The following is a 23,275-nucleotide window of genomic DNA, read 5'->3' as shown; positions in this document are numbered from 1 at the left end:
AGAGGACGTGATGCTAAAGGAAATAAGTCAGATCTGGGAAGGCACTATCACATGATCCTGCTCATATGTAGAAGTAGGAGAATGGATGAGTGATCCCCAGAGGGTAGGAAGGGTAGAAAGCAGGGAACTAGAGATTAGATAACTGGTACCACATTACAGTTAGACAGGAGGAATAAATTCTAGTGTTCTATAGAACACTTGAGTGACTGTAATTTAAACTTACTGCATAATATACAAAAAAGAAAAAAAAAGAAAAGAAAAAGAGGAGGCCACTGGTTACTGACATAAAGAAATAATATAGGGGAGTAGAAATACGGCTCAGCACTTAAAAGCTGCATTGGTCTTGCAGAGGGCCTGAATTTATTTTCAAGCACCCATGTCCAGCAGTCTCCCTGTAACTCTAGCTCCAGGGGATCCAACACACTCTTCAGTGCTCCACAGGCACCTACAAGCATGTAGCATGCGTATATGTACACACAGACAAATTCATAAAATTAAAATAAATTAAAAAAAGAAATGAGTATTGTATGAGAGAATAAAAAGAAAAAATAAAAAAGGAAATTATATATATATATTTAAGGATATCTAAATGTTAATTACTCAGATTTGTTTATTATGTATTATGTACATATATCAATTAATTAATTTTATATCATGACATATGTTTGAATATTAATTATTAAGTAAAATTACATATATAGTTCATGTTATTTCAGTTAGACAATGCAGATTTAGCACTGTGTTCTGAAAGTGAACATAGTCTACTCTGGGCAATAGTTTAGCTTGGACTTCATATAACCCCTTTTAGGTAAACTTTACATTAGCCTCTAACACACAACCTGTTCACAGTTGTAAATAAAAGTTTGGAAAACAATGATTCAACTCATTAAAGAGTTTCACAAGAGTCCTGCTTACATTTGTGTTATAATAGGTGATCTTCATAAGGACCTGCTACTGTCTCTGGGACACATTTTCTGAGATTACATGTAGTCCTTACTTTCTGGAGCATTCTAGTCAAGTTGAAGACAATGAAGTCATGCAAGGAAATCAATAAATGCCAAATTGAACAAATGAGCTGGAAATCGAATAGGACTTCAGAGAAGTCAGATTAGTGGAAGGAGCCTTTTCAGAGATCCGCATCCAAAGCTGAGGCTTAAAAGAAGGGAAGGTAGAATTTGTCTATGTCCTAGATGGCAGACTGCTTATCAATCACTTTGCTTTGACCCTCCCAGGAGAAATTAGTAGCAAGGTTTGAAATTACACATAAAAAAATCTGGATTTATGAGCTTTTGTAAAAGTTGGGTTGTAAGTGTTGGTATTTATCACAAAAGGGTGATTGCAAGCCAGCATTGTTGTGTGATACACTCCAAAATAATTAGAATATAGGGGTTTGAATGTTCTCATCACAAGGAAATGATAAATGTTTGAGATGACAGGCAACTTAAGTATCCTCATTCGAGAAATATACAATGTATGTATCTACGAACAGTATCATACTGTACTCTATAAAGTTGTATAATTATCGTCAATATATTTTTTAACTGTTGACAGTCGGCCAAAATTCAGTAGTGAGTAGTTACATTTTTTTGTGAAAGACATGTTTTCTATGGTTTTATTCAGTTTCCATCCTGTCTTCCTGGCCCTGAGAGATAGATATTGTGGGCAGAGGAAACAGCATAAACAGAAGCATGGAAAGCGAGCATGCGGGGTAGGGGTGGGGGTATGGGATTTTTGTCAAGGGAGCTGGTGTGTTTCCTTATGCTAGTTTATTTGGCTGCAATAATGACACTGATCTTTGCATGTACTGTGGGGTGGCAAGATGTCGAGAGAAGATACAAAGACACCAGTCATATTGCTTCCATGTGCCGTTTACTGCTGTCATTTTACTACACCAGATTTAAGAACTGGTTACCTCAGTGGCAAACTGGTCAGCTGCTTAAAAATGACATTAAAAATTACATGTAATTAGTTGGCTGTATGAAGAATGGAGTTATGTAATAACGTCCTGTATGGTTGATCAAATGAACGAATGAGCTAGCTGATTCATTTCCCATTTAGAATCCTCTAGTTTAAATCCTCCGATGGCTCTGGAAGGTGAATATCTCATTCCTAGAAATGTGCTGATGAAAGGCAGACCTATCACTTTGGCTGAAATTTCTACACTACTCTCATGCCACAAAAATTCATTTTCGTTTCTGAAACCACCAGAGGACACTAGCAGTCATGGTGGTGGATCTGTCTGGGTTTTTCAAACTCAGACTCAGTATTCTTTGTATGAAATTCCTCAACTGAAGCAGGAGAAAGTGCAGACCCTGACACGAAAGCTGTGAAGCAATCCCAATTTGTGACTTGATACTAAGATAAAATAATTCAGTCTTGTGGTTAAATTTTTTTTTTATCTAGAAATGTGATCAGTCATAAAAGTCATTGTGAAAATAGAGATAAATGTACTAAAGTTTTGGTCAAAGCATACAGTTTATTTCCAAAACCCTTATTAATTTGGCATTACCCATGTCAGCCTGACAGTTCTTGACAGCTGTATGGATGTTGTGTTCTAAAGTAGCAAAAACAATAACTATGCTCAATTTGGGACCTAAATTGGTATTGGTGAAATTATTAAGGCCACTCCAAGTAGTTAAAAGGGAGATTTATTTAATGGCATAACTTACAAATGAAGGGATAGGTAGGTTGTGGGTTCTGTGAAAGACGCAGCTCAGTCCTGCGGTGTTCTCTGGAGAACTCTCCTCGGTCTACCTCTAGCATCCCCCGTCCAAGCAGGAAGAGAGGCAGCGCAACCAGATCTTGGGTCTTCAGGGTCCTCTCTTCGCCCTGCCTTGTAGGCGTGACAGTTACCAAGCCTCAATGGGGGTTGGAACTTCCAGATCAAAGCTGGAATGGCTACCCACTACATCTCTCCCTTTTGTCTAAATAAGAAGGTTCTAACCTAATACAGGACTATATACAAAGGAATGGTTATCAAATATTGTCCAGGAATAATGAGGGATAATGACCTAGATAAGATGGAACTACAACCAATGCGAACAATATCAAGCAAGAAACACATACTAAAATCCAGAGAAGTCTAGAGCGTAGGTAAATGGCATGTTACAAAGATCATTCCAAAAGGTGTCTTATCCTAAAGAACCTGAATCTAATACTTAATATGTTCTATCTAAGATATTAGTGCTGTGGGATGGTCTGTATGTGTTCTGATTGGTCAATAAATAAAACACTGGCCAGTGGCCTGGCAGGAAGTATAGGCAGGACTAACAGAGAGGAGAATTGAGAGAACAGGAAGGTGGAGGGAGACACTGCCAGCCGCCTCCATGACAAGCAGCATGTGAAGATGCAGGTAAGCCATGAGCCACGTGGCAAGGTATAGATTTATAGAAATGGATTAATTTAAGATATAAGAACAGTTAGCAAGAAGCCTGGCACGGCCATACAGTTTGTAAGCAATATAAGTCTCTGTGTTTACTTGGTTGGGTCTGAGCAGCTGTGGGACTGGCGGGTGACAGAGATTTGTCCTGACTGTGGGCCAGGCAGGAAAACTCTGGCTACAAACTGGCCTTTTCAATACAGAGATCTTGTAATAGCCAAGTAAAGTCTATAATAAATATCCATCTACATGCCTTCTCATTTATACTAACATATAAACTGCACTTGTGTGTCAAAAGTGTGCCAGTACTTGGAAAAATGTCATAAAAAGCACAGCAGTGCTACTGACAGACAGACAGAATGCCTAGGGTTTAAGACAGCACACACAATAATAGGCATACATTTTGACCAGAAGAGAATAAAGACATCACTACTACTTTTTACTGTAAGAGTGAGAAAAAAGAGCAAATATCAATAGCTCTTTAGGGAATGTTAATGCTTGTTTAAGTGTTTTGGTCTAAGTGGAAAAGAATGGCATTACCCTAGAAGAACGTAGCTCTTGCCTCTAAGTCCCTTTTTGGCATTTGGCTTCTGTCAAGGCTTCTGAGTGGAACAGATAGGGGAAGCATACATTTTGCTTAATTGCTCTGCAGTCACAAACTTGCAGCTGGCTGTGTTTAATCAGTCAAGAAACCAAGCCAAGAATTCCATCCAAAAGGAATGTCTGAAAGTGTAAACTCTTTGAGAATACGGTATTAATTCAGTCTAGAAAAACTGGCAGGGCAGGAGAAGTCAGGTCAGAAAAAGACGATTTGAGAAGAAAGTGAAGCTGAAATCCAAGTGTATGTGGATTTTGGCAGATTTTATCACTTTCTCACTTGCCCTTCACAGAGAGGTCTATGTCTTAATACACATCTATGTGCTCTTGCCGAGATGTGAAAATAAAGAATAGAAGGGGAGTATATGGCTCCCTGGCCTTGCTCTGTTGGAGGGAGAGCACATTGATGGAGGGGTTATGTGAAGAGTCAGGTTTTACATGTGCGCTTAAGTCTTGAGCTGCTAAAATTTCAGAACCTTTTCTTCAGACTTTGTCATAGTTTTGGTGTCAAAAGAACTTAAGTCAAGGCTAAGGCAACCAGTTATTTTATTTTATTTTCAGTTGATCAAGGACCATTGTAATTGAAATGTTAGAAAGTACTTAGGATTAATTCTTATTGGCAAGCAAGACTGATAGAAAGCATGATGGTAAGAAAGAGTGCAGGACAGGGAACTATAACACCAAAATCCTTGTTTAACCCCTGTATTCTTGAGCTGTCTTTTTCTTCCTTATAAAAAGGAGAGAAGAGAAGCTGAGCACTGTTGGTATGTGCCAGCAATCTTGGTCCTATGAAGGCAGAGGCAGGAGAATTATGTTATTAAGGCTAGCCTGTTCTACAGAGTGAGACTTTGTTTCAAAATAATGGAAACACTACTATGACAACTAGTAATAAAAGTAATTAGTAAGAAATGAATAAATGGTGGTATTGGGGGCCTTGCCTAGATAATAACAGTGATATTTGTTCATTTCTATTCATTGTAATTCTTTTTATTGGTTTTTCGAGACAGGGTTTCTCTGTGTAGTTTTGTGCCTTTCCTGGAACTCACTTTGTAGCCCAGGCTGGCCTCAAACTCACAGAGATCCTCCTGCCTCTGCCTTCCGAGTGCTGGGATTAAAGGCATGCGCCATCACCGCCTGGCTCATTGTAATTCTTTTAAAAGACATTTTAAGAACTATAGGAAAAAAGATTGAGGTACCTGTTGGTTTAATCCATCTTCACATAAATTAAGTCTACTGGCTTATTTGAAGATATAGAAGCTTATCTGTAAAGGTTAATACAGACTGTAGAGAACTCTCTTGATTTTGTCCTTCAACTGGGAAGCTTGCAACTCCCCCTTTCAGACTGTGTGTCTAAGTAAAATCAAGGAATAAAGAATCTGGCCTACTTCAGCCTCACACTTATCATGGGCCGATAACCCACTTACTCTGTGTCAACTTAATTGCTCTGTGGGAGGCCTTCTGTCGTTAATCTCATCTTCAGAAAGAACAATGCCAGTTGGCAGAGCAGAACAAAATGGAGCCAGTACTGGGAGTGAGGTACTGAAGTTATCCCCTAGTTCTATTTTTAAAAGTTTCAATTTCTCTATAACCACATTTCTCTTAACTAAATGATTGACTATATGATATTTGGAAAATATTTCACCATTTGGGTCTAAATTTCATGTCTATAAAATGAGGATTCCAGGTTAAATTAGTGACAGGTATTCTTTCTTGCCTCAAATTCTCTCTGGGATCCAGGGATGGTGTGTTGCATACCTGTAATCCCAGTACTTGACAGGCTGAGGCAGGAGGATTATGAATTATAAACCATACAATGAGACCCAGTCTAAAACAAACAAGTAACATTATAGGGACTGAGGAGGTTGTATTTATACGTTTAGGAATACACATCCACAAATATATATGTAACAACAACTAAAGAACAGAAGCCATGGATTTGAGAAAGAGCAATTGGGGATGCAAGGGAAGGGGTGGGGAGATGCAAGGGAAGGGGTGGGGGGATACAAGGGAAGGGGTGGAGGGAAGAATGCGAAGGAGGAAAATGATGTAATTATATTTTAATTTTAAAAAAGCAAGTTATCTGGAAGAAAAAAATACTTGGGAATGTTAACCGTTCCTTGGTGGTTTGTAGAATTTAGGTAAGTTTCCAACCATAGCCTAAAAAATGTTCTGAATGGTTATAATGAATTGGTTTTAAATAATGACAATGTTGTTTATAACCTTTTTTTCCCCTAATTCTTTCACAGAGAGGAAGTCGTGCCAGTGTAAGCTTCCAGATTATCTCAGAAGTTCAAAGTGGGAGGTCCCCAAGGCTGTCCTTTTCTTCAGGCAGTCTAACTCCAGCTACTTATGAGAACTCCAACATAGCAATCTACGAGGTAAGATAAGTAAAAGTTCTTCAATCTGCAGCCTCCTTGGCTTTTAAAGCAATGCTGTCATTGAAGAGTCAGTTGTTTTCCCCCAAGTCTTCCTGTCTGTGTCCATTTACAAGCTTGCTTGACTGATGTTTTTGACAGTGATTTTTCCCAGCAACTGATCTCCTACTTGAAACCTCATTGATACTTCAGCTCAATGCATTTATTAGGTTTGTGGGGAAAAGACCTGAGACCCACATAGTTAAATGGGGCATCCATCCCACAACACTATATGTAATAGAAGAAATGACTGCCTGAGTTACTTGTTTGGTGTGAGATGTCTAGAGATACAGATATGCAGGGTAAAGTTTGGAGGGAATCTTCAAAGTCTAGTTGGTTTTCCTACACTTGTAACATTCTGGTGACATTGAAACTTTAAACATTTTCTTTTTATTCACCTGTACTATCTTTGGGAATAACAGGTTACTTTATGCTTTATAAAATAGAAACACCCCTTTGAAGTTTCTGTCTTTCAAGATTTAAGAGGTCACCTCCTCCCCATTGTTCTTAGATATTAGAATTTGGCAACCAGAACAAATCTCGCATCACTTGTAGAGATGAGCTGTTTCTTCTCAGCAGGAAAACATTAAGCAGGGGGTAAAGGGAAACTAGAGCGTCCTTCTGTCCCTCCTAAGTGAGTCCTTCTGTCCCTCCTAAGTGAGTCCTTCTGTCCCTCCCAAGTGAGGCTTTCCCAGTGTGCTTCCCTTGTTGTGTTTGGAGACACTCCTGAGAGCAGCAGACACTCTTCAGCTTCAATAGGAACTGCAAAGGAAGTCTAAAACAGGGAAGAATTCAGATTGTTGACTGCAATGGATTTTCCAGGAATATTCTCCTCCATCAAATAAATAATTCGCAGGGGGTTTGTTAGGGATTGAACATGTTACCTCCAAACTTTAGGTGTTAAAATTTAGTGACCAATATGATGACATTTGTAATAGCCTGAGATACTAAGTGAAAAAGTGAGACTCAGACAAATATCATGTGTTTTCTCTCATTTATGGATCCTAGAATTTTTATAAATGTATAAACATATATAGAGGTAAATGACATGAGTGTAGAAGACTGGGGGAAGGGAGGAGATTAGTGGCAGGGAGAGAAGGAGGGTATGAGGGCATGAATGTGGTTAAAGTACAGGATATTCTTGAAAGAACTTGTCTTTATGAAACTTATCATTGTGTTCAATGAATATGTGTCAGTAAAAAGAGATGAGAGTTTAAAAAGTGATTCAATCAATGTGAGCAAAGTCCTTATAAACAAAACTTTGTACAGCATTTGGCCTGCTTGCCCTTCTGCCTTCCACCATGGGACAACACAATATTTCTCCACTTCAAAGGATGTGAAAACACCATCTTGGACATAAACAGCAATTCTCACTCAACAACTGAATCTACTATCCCTTGAACTTGAACTTTCCAGCCTCTAGAACTATGATAAATAAATTCTTGTTTATATATATATATATATAAAATAAATACATAAACATAAATACATATATGTAATAAATTCTATATATATGTATATATACATATATACACATTGCCCAGTTTCACAAGTGGATTGTCTATGACTACACACCAAATTAGCATCACACATGGTCTTTCTGTATACCGAGGGTGAGGGTTTTATCTTAATTTGAAGCAGGAAACCTCTGGATTTTACTGTGATTTAATCTAATCAATGAGGGGATTTGTTTCAAATGTGAGCTTGATATTTTGAAGAATCTCCTCTCTGAAAAACTAAAGGCAGAAGTGATTGGATAGCTTTGGAATGTCAAACAGCGTGAACTTAGGTCTTTACAGTCACAATGCACCAACAGGATTCTGAAGCAAGTATCAATAACCTTCACTTTTCATTTACCAAATTAGAAATTGAAGTGAGTTCTTAATCCCGGGGATGAATTAAAATTGCCCTCTGAAACTTAAAATAAAAAAAGAGCCAAGCGTGGTGATACATACTTGTAATCCAAGCACTTGGGAGACTAGGGCAGGAGGATTGTTACAGGAGGACAGCCTGAACTACATAGTAGTTACTAAACAAGTTAGAGCTGCATAATGATACCCTCTACTGGGAAGAAGGCTCAGTCAGTAAACTGTTTTCCACAGAAGCACAAATACCTTTGTTTAATCTGCCGGAACTCATTAAAAAAACCCTGAGTACAACAGTGTGTGTTTATAATCCTGCCACTCAGGAGGTGGAGACAGGCAGAGTCCTGGGGCTTTCTGGCCAGCCAGTTTAGTCTTCAGTCTCCAGATTTAGTAAGAGACCTGTCACAAAACATAGGGCAGAGAGCAGTTGAGAAAGATATCCAACTTCAACCTCTGGCCACCACACACACACATGAACACAAGTGCACATGAACTTCCCACACATGAACTAGTACTACTACTGCTGCTGCTACTACTACTATTACTACTACTACTGCTGCACGCATGTGCAAAGTCAAAGAAACAAACAATCCCAACCAACCAACCAACCAAATGGGAGAATTGTTACTGGGATTCCTGGAATTTCCATGTAATAGGCTTGTAGATGCTCAATAGCCAAAGACAGACTTTTTATCTAGGGGGTCCCACACATTGTATTGAGCGACACAATAGTCATACTCTGATTCATGTACAGATGTGTAACCTTCCACAGATATTCTTTGCATATAGAAAAGAGAGCCAGGTGAGCTGACCAGTGTGGGGGACAGCAGTGACAGCAGATGCTGTTAGGCATTTGTCATGATCTGCTCTAATAACCATAGTCTGGGGGTCCGGAGAGATGAGGTAGGAAGCAATGTGATCCTGACCCAAATCCAGGAGACGTCCCCAGTTCATCTTCTGCTTCCTTTTTGGGCACCTTCTAACTCTTAGTCTCTCCCTGTGTGTTGCTTTTCGAGTCTTCTTTCTCCATGCACTCATTTACCGTGCTCAGAACCTTTTCTTTTTCCTCCTTCCTATAACACTGAGCTCCCTCTACCCCTCTCCCTTCCATCAGCCATTGTCTCTCATCATGGAGCTATAGATCATTAAAGTAACAAAGCCTGGAGAAATCATCTGGTACCTTGTTCTAAAGGCAGGAAAGCTGAAGACTGATTAAGTGGATCTGCTAAGACTACCCTTGAGCTTGAAGAAGAGTTGTGTTTAGGATCTGTTCTCTTATTTTAGTTAATTCACAATGGCCTCACTGCAAAACAGACAGACTTTAAATTAGTTCAAAAAACTTCCATGAATTGAACTTAATGGTTCTTTCTCTTAATTAAAAAGTAAGTGATAAGTGAAATATTTTATCAATCTGTTTTAAAAGTCCCAAACAAAAGCTATTTAGTCCATGTGAAAAGCTCCCCATTTCCTGCTTTCCCCTCATTTTTCATGAATGAGTCTGCACACAGATGCAATATAAATCTGCTTATGGATTGTGTGAGAACTAAAATGTAAACAAATCAAATACTCCAAACATAGGGAGCCTGATAGGGGAAAGAGGAACAAAGTGGGCACTGGAAGATATTGGTGCTGTTATTGTTCTGGGTTCTTTATGGAGATATGAGATTGAGTTATGTATATGTAAGACCCTTTCCTGATGTCAAATTTAGTGATTTGACAGGAAAACTATTCTTAGCTATTCTGGCAGTAAATATGTCTATGTTTACTGCCTATGTTATCAACCTATGTCTCTGATGGAACTAACTCCATTTAAGAAGGTATCATGTATGACGTGTAAGGCAGTCAGAGCTGTTAGTAATTAACTGATGTTCAGATTGTACGCCATATGAGGGCATCACATCTATGAGGGCTCTGTTCGCAGTGACAATACGTTCTAACTTAAATGTGAGTTGTACAGAAGGAGATGCAGACATTCTGGTTTCTGGGTCTAGTTCTGGAATGGGTAGGGTGTCAAGCCTCACATCTATCTCTATACCATCATTACCGATTATGCATATTATTCAGTCATTATTTTGACCGTGCTTCAGAAATTCCTTGAGGTTGCCTCTTTCTCCTATCTAGTATTCATGGAACCCTAAGTCCAGTTTGTTTCTCCCACCCTGATAGTCAGACCTAAAAGAGGCTTCCCTTGGCAGGGAGACCTGGGTGATATACAGAATGTACACACTACCAGTGGTATGTGCTCCTTTGTGTCCAAGGTGTGGATGAGCAAATGTGAGTGTGGAACATGCATGCTTGTAAAATGTGCATGCATTTATGTACCCAAGGCTGCTGCCCAAAAACAAAGTGCACAATTATATACTCAAAGAATTAGGGCTTCTTTTTTCACCTGAGGGAAAATATCATTATCTAATTAGCACTAAGGTGCCATAGCAGCTGGTAGTTACTGAGGGCCAAGTGACAGTTGCCAAGGGGCTGAGGAGGCTTTTTTTTTTTTTTTTTTTAAAAAAAAACCCATTAGTGTGCATTATACATCATCTCATTTTGTAAAATTTCAGTTAGAGTTTTGTTCTATCAGCTTAAGGCTTAACCTTTGATGGCTGTAAAGGGCAAAGTCCTTTGAGATATAAAACAGTTAAGCTTGTGGCAGATCCTCTTGACTTTTGTTTGTTTGTTTGTTTTGAGACAGGGTTTTTCTGTGTAGCTTTGGAGCCTGTCCTGGATCTCACTCTGTAGCCCAGGCTGGCCTTGAACTCACAGAGATCTGCCTGCCTCTGCCTCCGGTGTGCTGGGATTAAAGGTGTGCACCACCACCACATAGCAGTTCTCTTGACTTCTCTAAATGAGTTTTAGATTGCTGTCTGGGAGCAGAATTTGATAAGAGAAGCTTAGTGAGAGGCAAACGGAGAGGCCGTGAATGAAGGAAGCATCACAGAGATAAGGCCAGGGGAAAGGCTGGGCTTTAGGCTGCAAACTTGAACGTAGATCAGAATTACAGAGAGGACTAGATAACATCCAGACTACAGGTCCCAACTCTGCACTTTCTGATTCTCTAGGTGTTCTGTGGAACTCAGTGGTACTTCTAAGGAGTTTCCAGCTGACATTGATGCAGCTGGTCCAGGGTCCCACTTTGTCCATTCTGCTGCAGGCACCAACTCATGCCACATTGCCTTTCTGAGCTTTGTGGGCAATGAGCTTGGCTCTCACAGATTTGTCCAGCTCTGGACAAATCTAGAGTCATTCCCTAGTTGAGAGACTTTGAACTCCTTGGCTAGGAGATGCTTTGCAATACAAAATGCAGGAGAGTTACTGTGATGCCTACAGCTACCATTAGCCTTTGCCTCTGGCAGCTTTCCAGATGAACAGCTACAGCTGGGTATATTCCTTAATAAGAGAGTGGTTACACATTCCTATTTTCACAACTTGATTGCACAGAGCTCTCTGCTTTATTATCTCTACTTGATGACAAGTAGGTGCAGCCTGAAATGGACTCTCCAGGCTATAGGTAATAGATGTGCAGGCACTTCGAAGACTAGGGAGCACAGTGTAAGACATTATCATTATCACAGAGGAAAAGGAATCTATATTTATATTGCTTTTAAAAATTTTTTGGTTAGACAGAACTAAGTAGGGCTTGATGACTGATGACTCCTTGAGGCTATGCATGCAGAAGAAAATTATCAGGTACTGGCAGCAAAAGTGAAGAAAGACAATAAAATAATTGAGTTTGAATTGACAGTGACCTTAAAAATTGTACTTTTGTGTTGCAAAAGTTAAGAATCAATTTTAATTACTCAGATTTGATCTTTACACATTGTATACATGTATCAAATTATCCCATTATACCTATAAACACTTCAACTAAAAAAATAAAATTATTATGAATGGCAAAAGTTGGAAAGAGACTTTGGAAAGGGTCTAGATGACTTGTTACTGTAGCAGTACATGTATGAATCAAAATTTAAAAAAAAATGTTTAATCTACATTTAAATCAGTCAATTTACGATGAATGTGTAAGAGAGCCCCCACCTTGACCCCATGGCCTGTCACACAAGAGAAAAATGAGTTAAGGTAAATGCTGCAAACATTTGTGGCACTCCATCTTCTGCCTTGCATTTCCCACTACAGACGCCTCAAGGCAGTGGGAATTGCAATCACCAACCATCACCATTAATCGAAGCAAGCCCAGTGCCACATCACTTAACTATGACTAAGTGAAATGACCTAGCACTTTCTGCAGTCAGTTTAGGAAGACATTTCAGAGTGGTACCCTTGTATTTCCTGGGATCTGCATACACATGGGTTATTTCCCTGCTCTGAGTGCTTTGACACTTTTGACTTTAGCTACTTTCTATGAGTTAATTTTAACCCAGAATATGGAATTTCTTTGGGGTAGAGGGTGGGGAGGAGAAAACAAAATCTGCTTGTAGTGGTAATTTTACTCTAAGCCTTTTATGTGGAAGGTACATTGCTCTAGCTGCTGACAACTGAATCTCATCAGTGTTCTATCCCTTTTCTTTCCAGGGTGACTGGGTGTGGCTGAAGAAGTTCCCTCCTGGAGATTTTGGGGACATTAAGTCTATCAAATCAAGTGCAAGTGATGTGTTTGAAATGGTATGAGAAACCCTCATTTCTATTCATTCCTATTCAAACCAATACTTTCTTCCAAGTAATTAACAGTGACCATTCAGAATGAGGCAACCTTAGAAAACCTGTCAGGGGAAGGGCAGATTTGTTATTACTAGCTTAGTATGATTCTGTGACACAATGGCAAAGGTAGGAAAATGGAAAACACTGAATCTGAATCAAAGAAGGAGCTTTATTAATTTGCGCCCATCACCCAAACTCCCTGAGCCTTCATGTCCCTATTTGCAAAATGTCTGTCTGCTTTTTACTGCCTTCCTTCCTATATCAGGAAGAGAATTAAGAGGCAAAGCACACAATGCATCTTGCATATTCCTGGCTCATAACTTCTTTATAAAATGATACCTATTAATATAATTATCAATTAAGTATACCATAATCATCAATATGCCCATTTTTCAGACCTTGAAGATTCACCTGATAATTAGTGTTTGAAATATGGTATTTTCCTAACTCCACTGGTTATGTTCAAAGTGTCCTTGGATGGTTTACTTAAGGAAGCAGCCTATAAATAAGTCAGGCATGATCTCTTCTAAGCCATTTAAATTCCTGTCTCCTCCTTGAACTTGGATTGGAGTCCATGAAAGATTTGTGGATATTGTCTTTGGTTCCTTCAAATGCTACTAACAGTAAATTTCTCCATATTTACAAAGCAGGTAAATCATTCCAACAGATCTGAATGAGGACCAACTGCCTGCAGACCATAGTACAAGTGAGGAAAGAAAGGAAACAAGGGATGTGGCCCATGGGGAACAAGGAGTTTCCTAAGGATTAAGAGGAACTATCATGATGTGTTTTTTCCCTTACATAGAATTTTGGTGCCTGGAATGAAGGGAAAATAATCATAGATAAATCCAAGAGGACCAAAGGCAGCTGAAATAGCCCATTTCACAGTGATTTTATGACTTGAGATGCTAACCCTAAAAATTACACTCAAAATAAAGAGACAAAATGGCCCAAACTATGGAAGCTGATAAAATATAAGTGTGTGAATAAAGAGATAAGCCAACATAGGGGGTTGTGCATCACACCTTCTCTTTTTGATGTGTGTGTATGTTGAGTTTTAATTTGGGCATGAATTCAATTTTATGGAAGAACCCTCAAGAATGTTTCAGGGGACTTGCATAGTCTGCTCAGATTTTGCATTTGCTTGCAGTTTGCTCTTTTGTCTATTTATACATTTGGAGTCATTTAAAGGTAAGTGACAGACATTGTCCTTTCACCTTTAAATTCTTTTGCATGTGTTTTCTAAAGCCAAGGACATTTTTATACTTCATTACAGTACAATGATCCAAATCAGACAATATAACATTTATACAATGCTGTTATTTAAATTACTACCCATATTTTAATTTTATCAATTGTCTTAATACAATACAATTATAATGCAATTCTTCCCATGTCAGTTTGCACTATAGGTTCCCATATTGTAGTTGGCTGTATATCTCTTAGGGTTTCTTTGGTGTAACAACTTCTCAGACTTCTCTTTCTTCACCTTAATAGTTTTTGAAGAATTCTGGTCAGTTATTGGTAAATTTGCCCTCTACCTGGCTTTGCCTAATATTCTCATGATTTACTTTATGCGTCTTTAGCCACATAATTCCAGGAGTGATGTAGTCTTTTTTTGTGTACTTTATCCAGGAGACACACAATGTTGACCATCCCACTGTTGGTGATGTTCAATTTGAGTATGTTGCTGAAGTGATAACTATGTAGCTTCCTCACCAGTGAGTTACTTTGCCCCACACAATTAGTACATGTTCTTTTAAATAATTTGAATCTATGGAAATAGTTTGCTCCCCTTTTTTTGGAGATAGGATCTTACTCTGTAACCCAGGCTGTTCTATAACTCACTTTGTAATAAAGCCTGGCCCACAAATCATAGCAATCCTCCTGCCTTAGCCTTCTAGGAGCTGAGATTAAAGGTGTGAGACACCATTCTTGGGTCTTTTTTTATAGTTCACTCTTATTCACTATTTTACTTACTAATTGATAATTTTTTTTCTTCTTTTTTTTTGGTTTTTCAAGATGGGGTTTCACTGTATCCTCTGTCTGTCCTGGAACTCACTCTGTAGACCATGCTGGCCTCAAAATCACTAAGATCCACCTGCTTCTGTCTCCAAGTACTGGGATTAAAGGTGTGTGCCCATCACTGCCTGGCAATAATTTTATAATACTAACATTCTTTCTATACTTACTGGTTGACATTTATTATAAGAAGGAGCCTTCCCTTCTCCCCTATTATTTATATTATTTTATTTTCAATCATTATGCATACACAGGCTTTGCAGTTGGTTAGGGAGGGTCAACATCTTTGCCATATTTCTGGTTCTAAAAGAAAAGGATTCAATACAGTTCACTTACGTCTAATATTATCTCTAAGTCATATACATGTACTCCTGATAGTTTAGAATTTTCAATTATGTAGTTTTCTCAAAACAATTTCTTTTGCCTGGTGAAATGTCTGTTGTTTATGCCTTTATTCTGTTAATATAGTAAGGTACATTGCTTTAAAATAAGTATTGAAGAAATCTTAACATAGCTGGAATAAATTCCACTTATTTATTCCACACTATTCTTTTAAAGTACTTCTGGATGATACTTAGGGTTTTTTTTTGTACAACTATGTTTATCAGAAAGATTTATTATTAGGATCACTTTTGATCTTATATATCCTTACTACATTCTTTTCAATGTGTTTTTCCCTATTGTTTAATTCTATGATTTTTCTTCTTTGTGTACATTGATACTCTAATGTTAAGGAAGGGTATACATGTTAGTGTGTTAGTAAATACTTTGCAACATTTCTATGTGAAAAAACCACAATTTTGAATATTTTCTGATTACTGTTTTGTAAATACTTCCATTATGAGGTTTTTTTTTTTCTTTTTTGCCTACCCATGTAATGTCAGCAAACAGTGTTGACAGAATTCTGTAAAATTTTCTTCCTCAGATCCAGTACTAGTCAGATCCAGGATACAGCCTCACATGTACATTTATGATAGTGTGGTCTTCATTTTTATCATTATAAACCATTCACTCTGGAAATACTTATTTTCCTGATTTATATTTTATTCAATAATAATATAGCCACTTCATCTTCTCATTCAATTTTGTGTATTTTTCTATCTTTTCACCTTCAATCTATTTATTTTTTGGATTTAATGTTTTCTTTCTGGCAGCATATATTTTTTGGGGGGCATTTTTCCCCATTGCTCTACAACCTGTACTTAGTAACTGTAGTCTTCAGTACATTGAGGGACCAACTGAAATAGTTCAGGGTTTGCTCTGCTGTTTGTCTTCCATCTCATCTATTTCTCTGTTTTATTTTGGTCATTTTTTCTTGCCTTCCTTTGGGCTAAAATTATGTGGAGAGACTTCAATTTCCTTCTTATATTTGCATTTTAGGTATAATTCATTTAATTTTTTAAGTAATTGTTCGAGAAAGTCCTGAATGCATTTTGAACTTGTCATAATATACTTAGAGTTAATATTGTACCACTTTACCCCAAACGGGAAATTTGTGAACACATTGCTCTTTTTAGCTTGTCTATATTCTTTGCTTTAATGTTTGAATGTATATTACCTTCATGTATATCATGAACCACATAATACAGGGCCAATTTTTACTTTAAATGTTCATACATATTTTATAGAAATTAAGACAATTAAAATACATTGTATTGTATTTATCAACACATTTTGTAGTAATTTTCATTTTTTCTTAATTTTCAAATATATTCCTAATGCTGCCAAAAAAGCTGTGGGGACAGAGGTACAAAATTTTAAAAGTCCCAGGAATGGAGAGATTGCTTGGCAGTTCAGAGTAATGGCTTTTTCTTCCAGAGGACCCTAATTCAATTCCCATCACCTATGTTGAGTGGCTCATAATCATCTGTAACTCCATTTCTGGAGGATCTGCCACCCTTTATGGGCTTTCATGGGCACACATGCATGTGTCATACACTCTTACACACATATATACACATAAATAAAAATAAAAATGTATACTTTTTAAAACATTCAAAAGTTCCTCTGACTATTGCAGTATATTGGTTGGAACTATTAGATCATAAAATTTCTAGTATAGGGGCTGGAGAGATGGCTAAGAGGTTAAGAGCATGTTTTGCTTTTCCAGAGGATCCAAGTTTGATTCCCAGTGCTCACATCAGGTGGCTCACAACCACCTGTAACTCCAGCTCCAGGGGGCCTCTGGGAGGACCTGGATTCACATATACATGCCTGCACATGTGTGCTCTAACATGCATGCATACACACACACACGCACACACACGCACACACACACACACTTAAAAAATGAAATAAATAAAAGAGAAAATAATCCTGAAAAAAGTTCCATTTCCAGTACCTTAATAATATGTTCTGTAGGGTTTTTGACTTCTGGGTGGTAGGCAGTAGATAGGTTGATTCAGGAATATGAACAATATTTTATACAATGAACAAAACAAAATAAAGTGCTAGAAAAAGACATGTATAGCCAACTAGCCAATGGAGGTAGAAAAACCTTGCTGCTGCAATATGTATCAATGAGCATTTTTTTTTTTTTTGGTTTTTCAAGACAGGGTTTCTTTGTGTAGCTTTGGTGCCTATCCTGGATCTCTCTCTGTAGACCAGGCTGGCCTCGAACTCACAGAGATCCACCTGGCTCTGCCTCCCGAGTGCTGGGATTAAAGACGTGTGCCACCACCACCTGGCGTAATGGATAATTTAATAATACCGGGTGTGAGAGAAGGTGGGAGGGATTAATTCTGATATTGCCATATTTCAGAACCATTTTTAATTGGCCAAGGAAGTATTTAAGATTATGTGGGTTAATATTTGACTCAGAAGGAGGTATCTTTGGTAGTTGAATGCTTAAAGGTTTTATGTCAGATAGGGGACTAACAAATGTCCTGATGCAAGATGCATTCAACCCTTGAAATTTTGGTGGTAGACAGCTAAGTAAACATAATGGAAGAGGTAAAGTATATGTCTACCTAGTAATTGTTCACCTTGTGAAAGTATTCCAGACTTTCCCTCTTATTCAGAGTCTTTGTAGGGTATGACTGCATGTAGGTATCTAGCTACTTTCAACACAGGATCTCCTCTCATGTTTACATCTGAGGATGGATGGTTGTAAAGTTCAGGTAGACATATAGGTCCGAAATTTGCCAGTGTTATGGCTATTAGTATAATGTTAGATGCTATAACAAATATGCTCCCAAATATTTAATGTCTTTTGGTGCTGGGGGATTGAACCTGAGTTCAAAGCATGTCAATCACTCAGCTATAACTCTGGCCTTTTAATATTTTATTTTTGAGACAAATTCTCATTATGTAGCCCCAGCTGGCATGGAACTTGCTATATAGCCAGGGTAGCGTTGAATTCACAGGATTAACTTAATTTTGGCTCAGACCATCTTGTTGAAGGTCTTACAGTATAATCCATTCCAGTAAATGGACTGCCATCTTCTTCAAACTCCATGTGATAATCTTTGACTTCTTTCCTTCACTTCACACATCATGACATTTATATGTCTAAAACCTAGTCTGTTTCTAGTCATTCAGTGTTGTTACCATTCTAAGCCTGTGTATACAGGACTGTGTGCACACTCTCATGTATGTAATTATATATGGCCAGAGAGTTGTACTTACTATATTCAGGGAACTGGTTTCAGGAACCCTTCAGATACCAAAATCCATGAATACTCTAATCTCTTACAGAAGAGGGAACAATACTTTGCATCCAAACAGTGTACACCCTCCCACATATTTTGCATTAGTCTTGATTATTTGTAATGCCCAAATGCTATGTAAATTCTATGTACATAATTGCTGTATTGTTTTGGGAGTAACAAGAAAAAGCTCTGTACATGTTAAGTATAAATTCAGTTTTTTCAAATTTATCTATAATTAGTTTAACGTGCAGATGCAGAGAATCAACTCATGCACACGTGTGTGTTTGTGTATATTTCTGTGTAAACATGTTTGCATAGTGCTGTTCTAAAATTAATAACTACCATTTTCTTCACATTACCTGACTTCTCTGATATTTATTTGATTTTTATGAATTGTGTCATATGGTGTTAATGATACTGGTCTAAATACGACTTCCTTCATTTCTATGGCATCACCTCTAATTTTTTTTTAAATGTATGCTGTTCTTTTTTCCATCCTTTAAGCACTGATATATTTTTCCCTTTTCTCTCTTCTACATACTTTCCTTAGGTAATCTTAATGTACACGTTGATTTTATCTACCATCTACACACATAAAATTCCCATTCATCTGATCTCAGTTCTAAAGCAGTTCCAACCAGCCTGGTGGTGGTGCCCCACACTTTAAATCCCAGAACTCAGGAGGCAGAGGCAGATGAATTTCTGAGTTCGAGGCCAGCCTGGTCTGCAAAACTAGTTCCAGGACATCCAGGGCTACACAGAGAAGCCCTGAATCAAAAAAGAAAAATTTAAGAAAAGTTCCAACTTGATATACATGAGTGCCTTATTTCAGTGTGACATGATTGAGTTTCTCCACAGTGAAGTTTAATTTCTCATTTACCTTGGTAGGTTGCCTAAAACCTGAGCCTATGATGGACATTTCTGTTCAAATTACATGACAGAAGAAACAAGGTAGAACAGAGGTAAAAGATAAGCAAGCGTTTGATCTCAGCTGGAGGCTAGCTATACGATGAGCTCCCATGGAGCAGTGATCCTCAACCTGTGGGTTGCGTCCCCTTTGGCAAACCTCTATCTCTGAAGATATTTACATTACTATTCAACAGTAGCAAAATGACAGTTCTGAAGTAGCAATGAAAATAATTTTATGGTTGGGGGTCTGCACAACATTAGGAATTGCGTTAAAGGGTCACAGCATTGGGAAGGTTGAAAAGCATTGGCATAGAGGAACTGCTGAAACAACAGTAAACGACATGATCTCATCTTGAGGCTGAACTTGTACACTTTTCCCGTTGAATCTTTGCCTGAGGTCTATGGGTGGGACCTAGCCTCTTAGTAAGGTGGATCTAGACCACAGGACGGTTTTCTTGAGATGGTGGTGACTGTAAATTATCAGCTAACATGTATAGCAGCAAGTTGCAGGATGAACAGTAAACAACAAACAAGATGTGGTGGAGCACCTCAAAACCTGCCACTACACCTTCCTCAAATTTCCTGTATTGGTGTATAGCACCACCATCTTTTCAGAAACCCAACTAGGAATCCGAGAATAATTTGGAGGAGGACTTTTTCCTCTCTTATATCTATTTAATGGGAATATTAATAGAGTATAGTTATTTAAATTCTATTCCAGGTTTCTCCATAAAATTATGACATAGGACAATGAAATTATGATATTCACATCATGACTTGTGGCTCTTGTCTATTTCTCTACCTTGATATTTTACATTCTCCTCATTACATAGTAGTCTGGGAAGACTAAACCTGGTGTTGTTTCCTCCACTCAGAAGTATTCTGCCCCTCCATCAAGTCAATTGGTCAATTCTTGTATGTTCTTCAGTACAGTCTAGTTATCAGTTCTTTGGAAAGCTTCTTTTGATACCTCCCTCCCTTGCTGCCTGTCTGGATGAGATATTTAACCTCTGAGCTCACTCAACATCTCATGGTCTCTTTTAAAACACATTACATGATGAGATATATTTTTCAGACCACTTTGCTATTATTTGTCACTGAGTATGAGCTCTTTTGGGGCAAGTGACTGCATTGTATTTATTTTTTCTCATATGATCTTCTTATCATTTTCTCATATCTCAAATAAGAATATAAAATATATTTATTTTCTCATTTTTTCATTTTTTACAGTTTGTATAAAAACAGGGGTCTTCATGTGGGCATCTTGCACATCCTTATTCTTGTACCTTTTGTGTAGTACAGTCAACAGTCAGCCACTGAAAGAAGACAGCTGTGATTGTTCTCTGTATGTCTTCTTTGTAGATGAAAGACCTGCGGCATGAGAATGTCAACCCTTTAGTGGGCTTCTTCTATGATTCAGGAATGTTTGCTGTTGTGACAGAATTTTGTTCTCGGAGGAGCCTAGAAGACATACTGACTAATGATGATGTGAAACTCGATTGGATGTTCAAATCATCACTACTGCTGGATCTCATCAAGGTTACTGGCAAGACTAAGGGAGTCTTGAATTTTCCTTATAGATTTGATGTTTACAAAGATTTTGACTTGTTTTTGTTTTACTTTTTTAGGTCAGAAATTTAAGATTTGGAGATGTTTTCTTTCCTGTGGGCTATTGTGATCATTTCACTCCTGTGCCTTGTCTCCCAAGTACTGACTCTCTACCTTCCCACCACCCTTTTGTCCATATGCATTATGGAGTATTGATATAGAAAGTATTTGCCTGTGTTTCTTCTCAATCTGAGGGCCACATTTGCATTTCTTTTGTTTGCCATTAAGTCCTCTTCTGCCTTTAGCCATATCCCACTTCTCTGCTTTGTCGATATAGGGAAGTACTCACGCCTAGAATCTTCTACACTATTTAGGACCAGCTGCTGACTTTCATTTTCTAAAAGGTGTCATAGTCTGGAACTAGATGATGAGACTTTGCATATCTAAGTGTGGATATGGGACTCTACCACTGGAACACAAATGTCCACTGATTATATAAGGCAGCAGCTCCATTGTGTGTACCATGGACTACTACAATGGGAATTTATGGAAAGGTCCATGGATGATCTTCTGTAAAGCCAATGAACTCTATGAGATGACATTAAGCTCTGTGTATGTGTATTTTAATGGAGTTGGTATGCGTACTTGTTGAGCTATGTACACATTAATCACAGCCTTGAATTTTGTATAGTGACTTAAACATTTTCAAGGAGGTATGAAAGGGGAAGACATTATCTCATTCTCCCTTTGTAAAATGACCACAATTAACCTTCTCCAAGCCCCCAGAGGCTCAGAGAAGCTACATGAGACAGTCTTTATTTTGCAATATCTAGCACACATAATAGGTTCTTAATATGTATTTATCAGCTGACTATTATGTGAAAGAGCTGATAGTAGAATGCTGTGGTGGTTAGTAATGTCATAGCTAATACAAACGCAAATCCACCAGTTTCTATTCTAGTGCTATTTCTACCCACAGTGCAAGCAACACCCAGCTAGTTAAGGGAGACGTCTCTAAATGACAATTTTCTTCAGGCCCATGGTGAGTGATATTCAAGCACTAGCTATCCTGGGGAAAAGCGTGCCCATTGTAGACTGGGCTTGGAAGTACTGAAGAGCATGCCTTCCTGAGAGCAGAAAATGGAAAGCATGAGAAATCAAAGAGGTATCAGGCTGCAAAGCAGAGCTAGTTCACTAAAAGGACACTTGGCATTAACAGTGCTGTGATGACTGCACTAAAATACAGAGGTATTTCTCTGCCGAGTGATTAAACTCATCTGATGGAGAGTTCTTCTACATCGCATTTGAATGCCATATAAAGGCTCTCAAGCAATCCCACAGATCAGAAATACCTAGCATCCTTTAGCTATTCTTTTCTTTTAAAATAGTACATTAAATTAAAATCAAGTGCTACAAATCTATGTGGGAAAAATATTGACATTTATCCAACTCTCTTCCTTTTATCACCTCTACTGTAAATTAGCTACTGCTAAAAATTTGGAAGCTAGACTTGAAATTCATTTTACGTTTATTTACATATATTAAAAACAATTGCATTTGTTTTTAATGTGCATGCCATCACATAACTCGGCAACTCACTATTTTGTACTTACTATTTGGTTTATAGTTATATCACTATAAGTATGTAGTGATCAATCTTATTCTTTCTAAGTGTTACAGAATATACAAAGATAAGAATGCATGATAAATCTAGCTACTCCTTTATTGATATTTAGTTTATTTCCAGTTATACACTATATAAAATCAAAGCTGCAGTGAGTGTTTTCCTTGCTTTGTTTGTGTACATATATGCAAGCATACATGGTTTTTCTGAAGAAGTAGAACCCCAACAGTATACGTATGTAAAAATTTTGTAGCTCTTGTTAAATTGCCATCCCTCAAAGCCTCACCAGTTTCTACTTCTGCTAATAATGGATTGAAGGTTGCATTAGATCTGTTGAGGAAAATCAGAATCTCCCAGTTCCTGGCAATTACACGCATATGGATCCGTCTTGTGCTTGAAATGTCAATAGATTTCCCAGTGCACATAATTCTCAATAAACACAAGATATGATTCTTAATCAAAGTCAAGCATTTTAGAGCTAGACTTTGTCTAAACACCTTGTGAAAGGTTTGCTTTGCCTGCAAGTAAGAGAGAAAGGTTGAATTCTGGATCATAATCACCCATGCCATTAACAATCACAGAAATTGGCTCCAAAAGCATAAAACAGTTAAATGAGT

At 37.9% G+C, this 23,275-nt stretch overlaps 1 protein-coding gene across 1 annotated transcript in view; it reads left to right on the top strand.

Annotated features, from left to right (window-relative positions):
• The window catches only part of Gucy2f (guanylate cyclase 2F, retinal), an 82,333-nt gene that overhangs the window by 32,044 nt on the left and 27,014 nt on the right, over positions 1-23,275 (top strand). Inside the window, exons 6-8 of the mRNA XM_059251277.1 lie at positions 6,223-6,354; positions 12,780-12,869; positions 20,849-21,025. Coding sequence (XP_059107260.1) covers positions 6,223-6,354; positions 12,780-12,869; positions 20,849-21,025 — 399 coding nt within the window. The remainder of the gene's footprint in view (positions 1-6,222; positions 6,355-12,779; positions 12,870-20,848; positions 21,026-23,275) is intronic.

This window comes from Peromyscus eremicus, chromosome X (genome assembly GCF_949786415.1).
Source record: "Peromyscus eremicus chromosome X, PerEre_H2_v1, whole genome shotgun sequence".
Taxonomy (NCBI): Eukaryota; Metazoa; Chordata; class Mammalia; order Rodentia; family Cricetidae; genus Peromyscus; species Peromyscus eremicus.
The sequence above is the reverse complement of the archived record's forward strand: the minus strand, read 5'-3'. Positions and strand labels throughout refer to the sequence as shown.